Source organism: Ctenopharyngodon idella, chromosome 8 (genome assembly GCF_019924925.1).
Source record: "Ctenopharyngodon idella isolate HZGC_01 chromosome 8, HZGC01, whole genome shotgun sequence".
Taxonomy (NCBI): domain Eukaryota; kingdom Metazoa; phylum Chordata; class Actinopteri; order Cypriniformes; family Xenocyprididae; genus Ctenopharyngodon; species Ctenopharyngodon idella.
The window spans coordinates 15291258-15305976 of NC_067227.1; the positions used below are offsets into that span (position 1 = coordinate 15291258).

A 14719-nucleotide genomic window follows, 5' to 3' on the forward strand; every position below is an offset into this window, starting at 1 on the left:
GGGCAAATATTGTCCCTTAATGGAAAAGGTGTAACTGCAGTAAGTGGAAAAGAGAGGGTAAGCAAAAGGATGTTAGACACTCTATAAAGTTTGAGAACCACTGAAAAGGGATATGTAGAATTGCACAAGTGCTACTGCTAAGAGTGCAATGTCAATACAGCCTGTTACTTGGATTCAAATTTTTCATGCGCTTAAATGAATTGGTCTAATGAGAAAAATGATAATGACTATTTTGTCTAAAGACTACATATAAAATAGCTATCAAAATTAATGTTGGTAACTGTAGTTTGACTAAAAGTAATGACTAAAATTGACAAAAATGCAATGACTTTTCTTCGACTAAAACTAGACTAAAATATGAAAGACAAAAATGTGACTAAGACTAAAGAGCATTTTCGTCTGAAGATAAAGACTAAGACTAAATCAAAAATGGCTGCCAAAATTAACACTGTTGCGGAGACTATTCGTTCCGGTTAAATCACAAAACAAAATGCACATAAACGTGTCCCTGCTCTTGATATACAATCACTGATGAACATCTTTGTTTTTAATGAGAAAAAAATTAAATAAATTACACAAGGGTGGATTAGAACCTAGAACCTCTGGCACTCTTAACAAAAATTCTACCCCTAGTGCCCCTCAGATACCCTCGGATTTCATCAAAAATATCTTATTTTGTGTTGCGAAGATGAATGAAGGTCTTACAGGTGTGGAACAACATGAGAGTGAGTAATTAATGACAGAAATTTCATTTTTGGGTGAACTAACCCTTTAAGCCCTGTGTTTCAGTTACTCCTGGTCTTTTCTTGTTGACACGGTGTCATTGTGTTGCTATTGTTTGCTCTTGTGATCTCCTGTGCGTTTTGGTTAATAATGATTTTATATTTTTGGAATACTCCTTCCATCTCCATCAGCCACACGTAACGTCAATAGTGGGAAACAATTGTTTATATTTTTAATTAACTTCCACTTTTAAGAAAAATAAATCAATATTTGAATATAAATAATATATGATCTGACATGTCTGTCACAAGTACTTTTCCATAGCACCACAAGTCTACATATTAAAATGGTAACCTAATTCAAAGGTAGTGTTGAAAAAGGGACATTTATTACAAAGTAAGAGTAGTTTCTCATGACCCATGATGCAGCTACTACATTTAGAATTTAAAAACCACCACAATAAATGCAACAGTAGAATATTATATCATGCCTTATGAAGACTTTTATGGCTATTGTATACAATACAATATCTGCTGTGTATACAATATAGAGCCCTGAAAACAAAACCAAAGCATCTCACTTGCAAAATCGGTGCAAAGGGCATTTATGGTTAATTAACATTAAAATAAATTCTAAAATGTACTTTTAGCACACATGCAACTACACATGAGAACCAAAACAGTTTCAGTTGTTTCCTTTGGCAATGAAAAAGACCCCAGTGGCCAAACCCAGCAGCCCAAGAGCCAGACCAACTCCACAGAACACTGATGGACCAATGCTGGGCTCCTTTATCTCTACATCTGTACAGACACAAATGTTTGTTAAATTCATCATGTGTTTCTAAAAGGAATTAGATGTTAATATTAAATACTCACCCCATGTTCTGGTTTGAGGTTGCTGAAGTGCTTTGTGCTCCACAGAACAGCTGTAAATGTCTCCTTCCTCTGGAATGAAGCTCAGTCGAGAAAATACATGCAGTGTCCCATCTTTGTTGGGATAATATCTGCTAACTGTTGATTCATCTGTCACATTCACATTGTTCTTAGTCCACGAGACTCTGACAGGTGGAGGGAAAAATCCAGTCACATGACAAATCAGGGTATTCTTGACATTCAACTGTGCATCACTTTTGGGATATATTGAGCTCCAGGGGGATTCTGAGGAGACAGACACCACAATCATAATATGACATTTCAAACATTTCAATAAAACATTTTTTGTTGTCGTTTATGCCTGTTTTATGTCTTACCAAGTGGTACAGATGAATTGGCATATGCCTCTTTAAGCACACCTTCAATATTTCTGCAAATAGATACAGCTTTTTTTGCGTCCTCATACAGTGACGGAGGCTCAATTTGTCCAGCAAAGTCAGGTAATGTGATGATTTCTTTTTGCTCGTTGAAGTCCACATATGCCACCTGTTCATCATCAAATTTGACAATGAAATCTTCTTCAACTGAGTCACCACATGCTTCAATCAGCCCAAATTCATAATAACCTAAAATATTAAGCCATATTATTATTATTATTGGGAATATAATTATATTTATATGTACATGTAGACAGAGATATAATTATATTAAAATAAGTTATGATCCCTTTAAAGAGATATACCTTTGCAGCTATTACAGGTGTATATTCGTTTTTGGAGAAGTATTTATCAGCTATTTATAGTATATAAAAACATATACAGTTCTCACTACAATACCTACAATGTAGATAGCCTAATGTATATTATGTGTGAAAATATCAAGTTATATATAATCACTCATACTCACATACTTGCTGCATAGCATTAAAGTATAACAACAATAAAATAACAAAAACATATAGCACCTCAATTGATATGATATATCAACTGATATATGATTTGATATATGTGCAAAGATAACCATTGGTTATTAAGATATTAAACAGGTGGTACAAAACAAAGAACTTATATTGGTTTTACTCCTTTTTTCATGTTACAAGATTTGTTGAGGAGCAAAGGCAATTTATGATAAAGCAAAGGTTTTATACTTACTTTGGGTGTTAATGTAAACGACACAGACACAGATGACTATAATTCTTAAGAATCCTTCCATTTCAGTAAGTCAGTGAACAGTAAGAGGATGTAGCAGAATATGCCACTCAAATAGTAGTCAGCGGCTTTTCATGTGAAACAGCACAGCACAACCTTCTCTTTAAGCTTTTTTTTTTTTTCTTTTTTTTTTTTTTTACTTCATCCAATTGGTTGTGTAGTCATCCAGTGACATAATAGTTTCTAAGGGAAGTCCTGAGCAGTGCTGCAAGAAAGAACAAAGTACAAGGAAGTTTGACTGTATAGGTTAAGTTGTTTGTTGACCACTAGATGGTACTGCTGGATAACATAAGCAAAACCATAACAATAATGCATTAGGATTGTAGACATACATACTGTTGACAACAAATTAATTAAAACTTAACATTAAAATATTTTAATCATTCAAATCTAAACGGGCCTTCTCTGAGAATTTCATTAAAAACTGATTGATCCACAACTCGAAAACTTTTAATGGCCCTGATTTTTTAGAGGTAAAGCAAAAAGCTTGTGATAATAATAATAATATGCGGAGTTGGGGAAAAATCACGCCTGTTCAAAATACGAACTCCCTAAACACGCAGAACCGGTTTCATCATACTTTAAGATCAGAGGTGGAAAAAAAACAATCGGGCCTAACTTTTAATGAGATCTGCTTGAGTGTGGAAAAATAATGCTGAGAGAATAATGCTGTAAGAATGCTGTTTTTTGTGTATTTGTTGACATGCTTTGTAGTCAGTGGCGGTTCTACATTGAATTACACCCTGAGCGCCCCCAAAATAAATAAATAAATAAATAAAAAATAACGTTTTGACATAACGTCTGAGATGTTGGTTTATGAAATACAATTTGAAAAGTAGTCCGATTTAAATTATAATTACACAGATTTGAAAATTCCGTTGGCTAATTACAGGGCCTAATGTTAACCCAACTGATGAAAATAAATAATAACTGAAATTGTAACAGTTTTGTTGCAAAGCACAATATTATGGTGAAATTAGATCTCGTGTTTGTTGAGTTAAAACCGAATTATTGTTGTATAAGCAAGCACAGCAAGCATCATAGCAAAAAGGCTAACAAACTTAAGAGTTATACCCACCAATTAACGTTAGACATTCATTCATGACATGGATACCGTAATAATCATACACAGAGAACATAGTTGCATACCTTTATCTTTTGTTCGTTTCTCCTCTTCTTCTTTTATTTTTATTTTTATTTTTTTTCTAAATTGGGCACCTGATGGCTTTGACCTTTTCCTGTCCATCTCTGTGTTTATTTGGCACTCGACAATCAACAGATTTCCCATCCCCCCAACACTGTCACTCACGACCAGTGGTCTGTTGCACAAAGGCGGTTTCAGTTTCTACCCATATAAGTTCAAGATTAGTTTGAACAAACTCTGTTTTTTCTTTTGAACTCTTTGTGAAACTATATTAATTATTTGGTCTATTTGTTTGATTCACATGCATTGATATAGTCATATATTTGTATATATTTTATATATATTCCTGCTTTGTAAATGTGTTTAATTTCATATTTTTCATAACGATCTCTCAATCTTCGGAAGAGACATGAATTGCGCGGCTCTCTCGCGAGAAGTGAATCAAACTGACGTTCTCCTTGTTCCGTGTGATTGGCTGTTTGCCGCACGTGTCACACTTTCAGATGCACGCGCTTTGCAAACTCTGGATTAAACCTGAGTTGACAGAGAAGGTTTATACTGAGCGTTGTGCAACAGTTGATCCTGATCTAACCCAGGTTGGATTTATCTGGATTTGTCAACTCCAAACCTACTCTGAAACTCAGAGTTTGTTCAACTAGCTTCATGCAACAGGCCACAGAAGTCAAGACTAAACCAATTCACCTTGGTGACCACATAATCGTTTTGTATTACCTATTTTTATTAGCCATTTCACACAATTCAGAAAAACAAAAATGTGCAGGAACTATAGGCCTGTATTTATAATATTATGAATGAAATGTGCGTTATTTGGAAGAAAGTCGAGGTGTGACTGACTTTAACCCACTAATTCTATTATACTCCACTAATTCTATTGCTCTATAAAAGCACTGTATAGAAGGGTGCGGAAAGACGTGTTCAGACTGCAACTCATACATACTGTGTGTGAAGAAAATCACTCTTGAGTTGAATTTTCTCTTCTCCTTAGCGGTTGACAAACCAGCTTTTGTGTTGAATTTTAACTCATTAACAGTTTAAAAATAGTGACGCTAAAGCAGGCTCTTTTTGACCCTATGACTCACCCGTATTTCAAGCCAGGGTTGCCAGGTCTGCGTTTTTATTTTTTGCTACATCAAATATTATTTGTAGCGCCTCCCGTCCAATAATCGCAAAAGGCTTTGTGCTTTGTTATAACTGATAAGATAAAAGTTTCAGTTTGAAATCATGAAATTCAAATAATAAATGGCGTTTTGACGCTCTTAAACGTGACGCGTCAGATCGCTGTAATGCCTCAGTTCAGACGGCAGTGCGGAGCGCGAGTCATTTCTTCCTCTTCAATTCAAGTTGTATCTCGAAAAATGTATGTATGTATATGTATGTTTTGAAAAGTTTTTGTTTTTTTTAGCTATATGCTATTATTTGTTAGCTGTTACAGAAACATTTTTACAAAAAATCTTCTAATTTAACCTCGATATTTGAAGTACTATTAGATAGATTAGATAGCTTCGATATTTGCACCACTATTTACAATGACACTAATAACTCTTAATTTCTGATAGGAATGCAAAATCATGCAAAATCAATCAGTAGTTATTGATTTTTTTGAATAGAATAACGAGACACAAACCTCTACATTCAATTGCGAGCACATAAAACGTGAGCACATAAAACGTGCGCTTTGGCTTTACATCGCATGCGATCTACTCATACAGTGTGAGTTGGTAACCTTGCTAAAATCGCACAGAAATAGCACAGTGTATGCCCACCTTTAGGAAATGTAAAGTGGGAGTTGTTCTGCAGTGAGGACCATCTCAAATCCTGTTTAGCGTGACTCCTGTTGGAGTCGACTACTGTTTTTCTTGACTAGTTTTCCCTCAATAGATATGTGTTGTTGAAAAGCAAGCAGCGCTTGCTTTTACAATTGTTTACACCGGTCTCGCTCTTAATGGAATTGTGTAGCTTTTTCCATTATGTCTGCCACATTGTCACTGGCATGTCAGCCCTCGGTTATTATTAAATTATACTATGGGGCTGCTGAATGCTCGAACCTGATTGGCTGACAAACGTTCTAAGGTGTGCAATCATTTTCTGGCAAATGCACAGCTAAAGTAGTTCCAGGCAGGTCTTGACCACATTACAGTTCCATATCACTTCGCCAAATGATTTCAGTTATTTCAATAGGTCCTTACAGCCTACAACCGTGAAAAAAACAAAACCCACAACGACACCGACCAAGCAAATAAATATAGTAAACAACAGGATAAAAATGACAAATTATTGTCATGGTTTTTGCCACAAAATACATTTTATTATGCATGACATATGCACACATGACATTTCTCACCAGCGAGGTAATAACGGTGCAGTTCTTGAGGGTAGATAAACTTACAGTTTCGCTATTAGCAGAGATTCTGCTGCCGAACACTGTTGAGAGACACACAGACTCAGGTAACACACTTGATAACTCTCTCGCTCTATAACTGCATTAATCTGCTATCAGTGGCTCAAGCCTCCGTTACTAGCTCTGAAATGACGTTTTGGAATTTGCAACGGAGGCTTAGGATGAGATGAGCAAGAAATTAGTCCCACAGACAAGAGTGTTTTAAGGACAAAAACCTGACAAACATCCGAACAGTGTCTTGAGGTGTGGTAACCATAGTATAAGCAGAATAATTGACTCCAGGCTGTTGAATTATTATAATATAATGCTGCTTCGCATAACAGCCGTATTACCACCTCGGGTGTGCATTATTTACTAATAATTCAACGGCCCATTGTCTATTATTCCTTCCATAATCCACTGTTCAAATGAGATGAAATGACAAGAATGACAACTGTCTGTAGTGCGTTTCCTCTTTACTCTGACGTTTGCTATCATCAGTTCCATTTACTTCTTGTCATGATTTGATAAACTGAAGAGCCAATCAGAGTGATCTCTCAGCAGGAAAAAAAAAGCCAAAAGCATCTGATGAGAGGCAACGGTGCAGAACTTACAGAAAAAACTAAGCCGACTGACTCTCAAAAACAGCCCGACATTACCCGATGGCCGACCGTCAGCTTGAAGGGTCCCGGGTTTTAAATTGTTCACTCTTTTGTGGATTTTCATGTGACAACTTTATGTAAGAAAATCTTCCCAGGTGTAAGGTCTCTCTCCAGTGTGAATTCTCATGTGTTTTTTGAGGTTTCCTTTAGGTGTGAAACTCTTTCCACACTCAGGACAGGGGAAATGCTTCTCTTTGGGGTGAGCATGTTCATGCATTCTAAGATGTTTCTTCTTTGTAAAACTCTTTCCACATTGAGTACATTTAAAATTATTCTCTCTTGTGTGAACTCTCATGTGAGTAGTAAGGTATGATTTATGTACGAAACTCTTTCCACACTGAGGGCAGCTGAAAGGCCTCTCTCCTGTGTGAAGTCTCATGTGATAATTTAGCGATTCTTCATGTTTTAAACACTTCCCACACTGATGGCACTTAAAAAGCTTCTCCGCAGTGTGACTTGTCATGTGTCTCTTTAGGTCCCTCTTTATTTTGAACACCTGTTCACAGACTCCACACTGATGGCACTTAAAATGCTTCTCCACAGTGTGACTCGTCATGTGTCTCTTCAGGTGCTTTTTCATTTTGAACACCTTTTCACATTGGTCACATTTGAAGGGTTTCTCTTCGGAGTGAATTATCCTGTGCTTGTTAAGGCGTTTCAAAGACGTGAAACTCTGTCCACACTGATGACATATAAAACAGTTCTCTCCTGTGTGAATTCTCTTGTGTACATTGAGGGTGTCTTTACGTGTGAAATGCTTTCCACACTGAAGACATATAAAACAGTTCTCTCCTGTGTGAATTCTCATGTGTAATTTAAGGGAGTCTTTACGTGTAAAACGCTTTCCACACTGAAGACATATAAAACGGTTCTCTCCTGAGTGAATCCTCATGTGGAAATTAAGGGAGTCTTTACGTATGTAACTCTTTCCACACTGATCACATTTGAAAGGTCTTTCTCCAGTGTGAATCCTCATGTGATCGTTTAATGTCTTTTTTTTTGTGTAACTCTTTCCACACTGATCACATGTGAAAGGCTTCTCTCCAGTATGAACTTTCATGTGGATTTTAAGGTTTCTTGCTGTAGTGAACGAGTTTCCACACTGTTGACAGGTGAAAGATCTTTTAGATCTTCTTGCCTCCTCACCACTTTTTTGTGAGGAAGAGTTTTCACTCTGCAAGCAAAGTTTTTCTTCTGTTATGGAATCATGTTTCTCACACTGTTGTTTCTCCTCCATTTCATTCAGTTCTGGACTCTCCTCTTTAAGTGGCATCAGGTCTGAAAAAAGAATACAAGTTAAGCCCAATTTCTTAACACAAAGCAACAAACATCAAACAACTACTTGTATTCAAAGGATATTCTATCATTATCATATTAATGGAAAATTAGGAAGTCTAGATACCTGTAACAGTTATTTTATGATCATTTAGATCAGGGCTTCCCAACTCTGATCCTCGAGTACCTTCAAAAATGAATAAAGTCGTTATTTTTGTTTGTTATTTGTGCACAAGAAGTATTCGAGTCACTTCATAATATTAAGGTTGAAGCACTGTATTTACATGGACTATTTTAACAATGTCTTTACTACCTTTTCTGGGCCTTGAATGTTGCAATGATGTTGCTGCTTATGGGTCGTTCAGAAAGCTCTTGGATTTCATCAAAAATATCTTAAATTTGTGTTCCGAAAATGACAGTTTTGGAATGACATAAGGGTGAGTATTTAATGACAGAAATTTCATTTTTGGGTGAACTAACCCTTTAAGATGTGTTTTGGTCAACTGAGTGGACAACGAGTGAACTGCTGCGCTAGAGTCACATGAATGTACGTGTTGCATAGCCGTGCCCTGAAGATCAACCATTTTTTAAAGATAGATCAAATAATTACACCAGTTAATAGTTCTTCTAATAGTTTTTGCTATACACTGAAACTGGTATTGACACAGACTACCTAAATTTTGGTATTGTGATAACACTAAAAGCTCTGTGTCTTGTAAATTGACATTTATCTCTTAAAAAGCATGGATTTAACTCTGTATTCTGCAGTGTCTATGGTGATTGATTTAGTATGATTTTAGCATTATTCAGCTAATTTTTTAGCTAATCAGTTTTAGTTGTGGCACTCATATGACTATATTCTTAATATATTCAGATTCTTTCATGTCAATTTCATGTCATGACTTTTCAAAATGATAATTTATTTGTTTAATTGTCAACATTTTAATGAGAACAAAATGAGTTCTGAGTTCACATTTGAAAACCAACCTTCTTGCTCCTCAGTATCTTCATGTTTCACTCTGAATGGTTCTGAAATTCTCATGTCTTCAGTCTCCTCTTTAATAAATGCCATCTTGATAACAATGTCACGTGAATCTCAGTTGTTTCACCAATTGTTTCTTGTTCCTGTGTGTTTAGACATTTTTCATGTTTAATATCAGGAAAACAAATGATAGAAAAGTCGGCAGATATCTATTACCTGAAAACTGAACTGTAAAGTGTCACACAGCACCTAATCCATTCGTTTCACATTCCATTTAAAAAATATTAACTGATTGAACGATTTGTATCCATTTAAAAGCCTCAAATACTCACACAAAAACCTCAAACCTTTGTTCAGCCAGAGGAGAGCGGTGCAGTCCTATGATGTCATAACGCCAGACCAAAATAAAAGTCCTGTCCACATGCTGTCTAAAATTACAGAAAGTGCATTTAAAAGTACATAAATAAGACTGCATATAAATAATAAAATAAGTCAAATAAATTCAGAGTGTAAATGTAAATTTAATTCCGGAATTATGTTTTTTTTTTTTTTTTTTTTTTTTTTAATTGACAGCTGATGTGCTGAAAATATAAGAACTACTATTGTAAGAGTGAGCTGGTGCAGAAACCCTTTATACTCTGATGATAACTGAGGGCATTTAATGTTACAGAAACTCATAAATAATTTTCGTGATGTGATACAGGAGTGGTCTGATCTTTAAGCAATAGAACATCACAATGTTGAATGCTAAGTGACAATGTTTTTTTATCTGTGCAATGTCTGAAGTAACCTCAGATAAATGGTATTTATTTTTAACTATTGTTTCAGCATATGACAGTAATTCCAAGATTTGTTTATTTCAAATTTACAGTACTTGTTCTGGATTGTCCAGATTAGTCCATATACACAGAGGTTTGGTTATTTTGGTAGGACTATAAAAGAAAAGAAACAAGTCAGCACACTGAAGAAAAAAAAAAGAAACATTATGAATAATAGCCTCAAACACACAAAATAGCACAAGGACAACCTTGTTTACAGAGATTTCATTCTTTAATGACATTTTTAAGAATTTCAAAATCCGGAAGCTTGCTGATTCCCCATAGAAATGAACACAATTACCATTTTCCAGGCCCAGAAAGGTAATAAAGACATCGTTAAAATAGTCCATACAGTGTTTTTTTAAATACAGTGGACTACCAGTAAAATTTATAAACATTTGGGACCAAAAATTATTCAGACTCTTTGACCTGACCATGTTTTGCTTAAGTGTTATCTGACATATGACATAATTAAGATTACTTTTTTTCTGACACAGTTTAACTCTGAGATCTTGTCATATTTTATTACCTTTTTTTTTTTTTTTTTTATATAACTATAGTGAATAAACTGTAATAATGAATGAAATGAATTTTTGGTTTGACTGTATATTATAAATGTAGTAAATTGCAACTTCATCACAAATGTGTAATTACAAACATATTTAAAAGCACACAAGTTTTAATAAAAATTAAAGTGTATTTTAGTTTACCATGAATTATTGTCTGTACATTTGAACCATAATTCAGTGACGATAGAAGAAATTATGAAATTATATAGTCCTACTTAAGTGGGTCGAAAAAAGTAAATAAAGTTGAGCTAATTGCATAAACGTTAGCCTATAATACATCTCATTGCAATGAGCATGCAATGTCCAAAAACATTACATTCAGTTCACACTCAAGTATATTCTTTAAAGTAAATGATTTTTAATAAGTATTACACTTTTTAAAAGTGTACTCTTTTTCAAGACACAATTTGGAGAAACTTTTTCAAGCTATGAGCTTCTTAGGATATCAAGTAACCTGGTTAAATAACTGCAGTTAAATTCCTCAATTGAAAAAAAAAAGAAAGAAATTCAGTCAGCTACATTACGTGTTAGTAACAAAAAGTAGATAACTATACTGAAGATACATACGGGGGCAATATATTTTAAAAATTGTATGTGTATATAATTTCATCATAGCAAAACAGAACAGATAGATCTACTAACAGATTATTGAATAACAGTAGCATATATGCTGCTATAAAAAGTAGCATAAAAATGCCCCCAAAGACTTGATGTCCCTGATGGGACTTCTGTGTGCTGGGACTCCTTTCTTGTATCTTTAGGCTTCAAAGTTCAGATTTAATTGTCTTCTTGTTGGCTCTCAGTTTGATTCTCATTCATCTAGTTATCACTGTGAGATTTCCAGCCTGAGTCATCAGAGCTTCCAGACTCTACTGATAACAGCCATGGTCATTTGCTCATGTTACCTTTAAATGTAAAAATTCTGCAATTATTTATTTGCTGATGTTACATTTAAATTAAACAATTCTGCAATTATTTACTGACCCTGATGTTTCTGTGGTGACTTGATGACTTCTTTCCAGTCTTGCAGTCTCTCATGTTCTTGCTCAGACGTGGACAGGCTCTGAGGTCTCTGGTGTGGCGGCTTGAGTTCCCTGTCAGGTTGGAGTTGGACTTCAGGCTTTGGGTCAAGTCTTGAGCTCAAGCCCTACACCAAGTACAGCAAGTGTGTTTCCTAAATAATACAAAGATTATATGTACAAGTCAACTCATGAATGTTTTTTAGAGCTGATTTACAACAGAATTGAATTCTGTTTGCATCACAGATTCTGTTATTTTCCTGTTTATTACCGTGACGACGCTTTGAAAATGAAGGTGAAAATGAAGCTTTTATAAATGAAGGTGACTTGACTTGACTATAAGAAGGACATTACAATAAACACAAATTTGAAAATCTCACTACAAATGATCCAGAATTGAAGACAAGTGATAATAATCTGTCTGTTACATTTCCTTACAGCTGAAATCACTGATCGAGTGAATCTCCTGAACTTCTCCAATCTAGATCATTTCTAATCCATTTATGTTGGATCTCGGGTTAGGCACTGGCTAATCAGATCACTGCATTCTGTACAAATTTGAATAAGGAGAGAGCTGGTTAGTCACCACCATGTGACTTGGCATCTATGAAAACAGCACCTAAAACATGATTAATATAATGTAAAATGTTCCTTATTTTTCCTTTAAAAGTGAAGTATGTGGTTTCTGTGACACAGGTGGCACCAAGCGGAATTACAAAATAAAGCATGTTTTCAAAAAACCTTGCAAACGCCTCTTTCACGCAACTTAAACATCACAAACGCAGCTCTTACTGGATCTTGTGAAGACATGTTTCAGGTCCAATACTTTTAGCGATGTTGCATTTGTCTTTATGAAAATTTGTCTTTCTAAACGGGTGCATGATGTTGTATGGTATTAAAGCATGCTTTGTAGCATCACAACTCCTCTGGCCTAAATTAAAGAAGTAATGGCTAAACGATTAATTGATTTGTCAATGTAAAATATTCTCAAGATCTTTGATGTAAAAACTGCATTCAAGTGAAATTCTTTTAGAGATTTATTTACTTCAACATGTCTTAAAGACACTTCTTGTGATCTTATATTTTGCAGAAGCATATGCGAAAGGTCCATTGCTGGGGCAAGGTGAATTTGGCTCCATGTATGCTGGGACCTGTAGGTCTGATGGACTGCCAGTAAGACATTTTCTTCCCTAATTTGTTCAAACAGCCTTTAGAAGAGTTCTCAGATTTGATATTAGTAAATGTCATATGTCACAATAAGGCATTTACTGTGATTTACTGATTTACTGTGGTTTCTGTCTACAGGTTGCCATTAAGTATGTGTCTAAAGGTAAAGGCAGGGCGAACAAGAGGCTGAAAGTTGTAAGTATCAGTGTGAATCTGTTGTTCTGTTTCACATCTTATTGGTTTGCACACACGCACACTTCCTCATTAAGCCCTGGATGTAATACAGCATTTGTCATTACAGGAAGGCCAGGGTCTGCTGCCACTGGAGGTTGCACTGATGACCCAGGTCAATTCAGCTCCTGCCTGCCCCAATGTCCTGCAGCTCGTGGAGTGGTTTGACTGTCCCACTGATTACATTATGATCCTGGAACGACCAGTTCCTTGCCAAGATCTCCAGAGCTTCTATGAGGAGAACGGCTGTTTGGATGAGAGCCTGGGCAAGAAAGTGCTGGTCCAGCTCATCACTGCGCTGAAACATTGCGAGAGCCGTGGAGTCTTGCACCGGGACGTCAAGCCACAGAACCTGCTGATTTCCACAGCTTCACATGACATCAAGCTGCTGGACTTTGGTTGTGGAGACCTCCTAAAGGACTCGGCCTACACATTGTTTTCAGGTTGGTTTGCATTACAGAAAGGAAGCTCCTACTACTTTGCTCTGTGTGATGTTCTTATACATGGATATTTTGTAAACGTTTGATTATCAATCAAAAGGAAACTCTACAGTGACTCAGGCCTATATTTATTTGGACTGGAACCTTTTCACTGGATGTTTTTGATCTTTTTGGGTCTCTCAGGCACTCTTCAGTACGCCCCTCCTGAGTGGTTTCATCAGCAGCGCTACCATGCAGAACCGGCTACTGTTTGGTCAGTGGGGGTGGCGCTCTACAAGATCTTATGTGGTTTTTTACCGTTCAGAGCCGCATGGAGGGTCACCTCTAACAGCAGACTGCACTTCCCTAGAGAGCTCTCTACAGGCAAGAGATAGCAAACATTCAGAGACAGAGCCAGACAGAGAAGTTTGTTCTATTGTGTTACTGAAGGCAAGTGCTGTGTTGTGTTTAACAGAATGCCGTCAGTTGATTAGCTGGTGTCTCAGTGCAGAGGTGGCAGACCGTCCCAGCTTAGACGACATTGAGCGCCATCCCTGGTTACACTGAACAGGTGGCCAGTGACATTACACTTATCTGAAGCACAGCAGTCATAGGTTGGATTGGAAATTATTTTTAGGATCAGTCTAGATAAAAGGTTTTAATTATTTGTATAGGGTGATCAGGAGTGATACAGGACCTGCAGAGACGTCTTCCTGTGCACCTACGGAAAAGAGGAGTGGACCATAAACTAACGGACGCTCCACAAACATGTTATTTTATCCTCTGCTCCACTGGTAGGGTCCCTGTGTGGATGAACATGCAGCGCCAGCTGAAACCGGAGCCCCAGTGGGTCAGAGATCGGCTAGTTGGGCAGAGTCTAAGGTAGCAAAATGTGTATTTTTTCCCCCAATTAGATTAGAAAACTTGGAATGAGTGTAAACTAGCATAATGTGTTTTTGAAAATTAGGACAAAGAAATAAGTAAAAATCAGAATAACAAATCGTAAAGGTCAAATCTTAGAGGTCAAGTAAGTCCAGTAGGTGGCAATACACACATAGAATGCAAATCACCAAAAAACTAAAGACTTTTTTTTAATGCTCAGAACAATAATCAACATATGATACGGTAGTTTGCCATATGGAACCAGGGGGCACTGAGCACCTGGGTTGTTATCAATAGGTAACAATTTACAATATGGTCCCATTAGTTAACATTAGTTATTGCATTAAGTA

The 14719-nt window shown here is 36.2% G+C and overlaps 3 protein-coding genes across 8 annotated transcripts; 1 reads left to right on the top strand and 2 right to left on the bottom strand.

Moving 5' to 3' along the window:
- Nucleotides 1-1089: 1089 nt before the first annotated feature.
- Nucleotides 1090-3194, bottom strand: LOC127517262 (H-2 class II histocompatibility antigen, A-U alpha chain-like). The gene is made up of 4 exons (XM_051902630.1): nucleotides 2747-3194; nucleotides 1973-2221; nucleotides 1599-1880; nucleotides 1090-1523 (listed from the first exon to the last, which is right to left on the bottom strand). Exons 1-4 carry the CDS (start codon nucleotides 2805-2807, stop codon nucleotides 1408-1410), a joined length of 708 nt encoding a protein of 235 aa, XP_051758590.1. The 5' UTR covers nucleotides 2808-3194; the 3' UTR covers nucleotides 1090-1407.
- Nucleotides 3195-6251: 3057 nt separating this feature from the next.
- Nucleotides 6252-9692, bottom strand: LOC127517243 (gastrula zinc finger protein XlCGF26.1-like). 6 transcript variants are annotated; one of them, XM_051902598.1, is made up of 5 exons: nucleotides 9597-9692; nucleotides 9270-9407; nucleotides 8596-8674; nucleotides 8410-8469; nucleotides 6252-8285 (listed from the first exon to the last, which is right to left on the bottom strand). In XM_051902598.1, exon 5 carries the CDS (start codon nucleotides 8278-8280, stop codon nucleotides 7081-7083), a length of 1200 nt encoding a protein of 399 aa, XP_051758558.1. In that variant the 5' UTR covers nucleotides 8281-8285; nucleotides 8410-8469; nucleotides 8596-8674; nucleotides 9270-9407; nucleotides 9597-9692; the 3' UTR covers nucleotides 6252-7080. The 6 variants fall into 6 exon arrangements, with proteins under 6 accessions (XP_051758558.1, XP_051758554.1, XP_051758556.1 ...); XM_051902594.1 differs by lacking the exon at nucleotides 8596-8674; XM_051902596.1 differs by lacking the exon at nucleotides 8596-8674 and having other exon boundaries at nucleotides 9270-9400; nucleotides 9597-9687.
- Nucleotides 9693-12552: 2860 nt separating this feature from the next.
- LOC127517794 (serine/threonine-protein kinase pim-3-like) lies at nucleotides 12553-14054 on the top strand. The gene is made up of 6 exons (XM_051903885.1): nucleotides 12553-12562; nucleotides 12761-12843; nucleotides 12976-13032; nucleotides 13139-13511; nucleotides 13692-13871; nucleotides 13963-14054. The coding sequence occupies exons 1-6, from the start codon at nucleotides 12553-12555 to the stop codon at nucleotides 14052-14054; spliced, it is 795 nt and encodes a 264-aa protein (XP_051759845.1).
- The last annotated feature ends 665 nt before the right edge of the window (nucleotides 14055-14719 follow it).

Excerpts from the sequence above, each read along its gene's own strand:
- LOC127517794 (XM_051903885.1), top strand. Across the intron at positions 13,512-13,691 it reads GGCCTACACATTGTTTTCAG|GCACTCTTCAGTACGCCCCT; the intron begins GTTGGTTTGCAT and ends TGGGTCTCTCAG. Across the intron at positions 13,872-13,962 it reads CCCTAGAGAGCTCTCTACAG|AATGCCGTCAGTTGATTAGC; the intron begins GCAAGAGATAGC and ends TGTGTTTAACAG.
- LOC127517262 (XM_051902630.1), bottom strand. The coding sequence starts at position 2,807 with ATGGAAGGATTCTTAAGAATTATAGTCATCTGTGTCTGTGTCGTTTAC. Across the intron at positions 2,222-2,746 it reads CGTTTACATTAACACCCAAA|GTTATTATGAATTTGGGCTG; the intron begins GTAAGTATAAAA and ends TTAATATTTTAG. Across the intron at positions 1,881-1,972 it reads CAATTCATCTGTACCACTTG|AATCCCCCTGGAGCTCAATA; the intron begins GTAAGACATAAA and ends CTGTCTCCTCAG.
- LOC127517243 (XM_051902594.1), bottom strand. The coding sequence starts at position 9,354 with ATGGCATTTATTAAAGAGGAGACTGAAGACATGAGAATTTCAGAACCA. Across the intron at positions 8,470-9,269 it reads AGATACTGAGGAGCAAGAAG|GTACTCGAGGATCAGAGTTG; the intron begins GTTGGTTTTCAA and ends TCATTTTTGAAG. Across the intron at positions 8,286-8,409 it reads TCATAAAATAACTGTTACAG|ACCTGATGCCACTTAAAGAG; the intron begins GTATCTAGACTT and ends TTCTTTTTTCAG.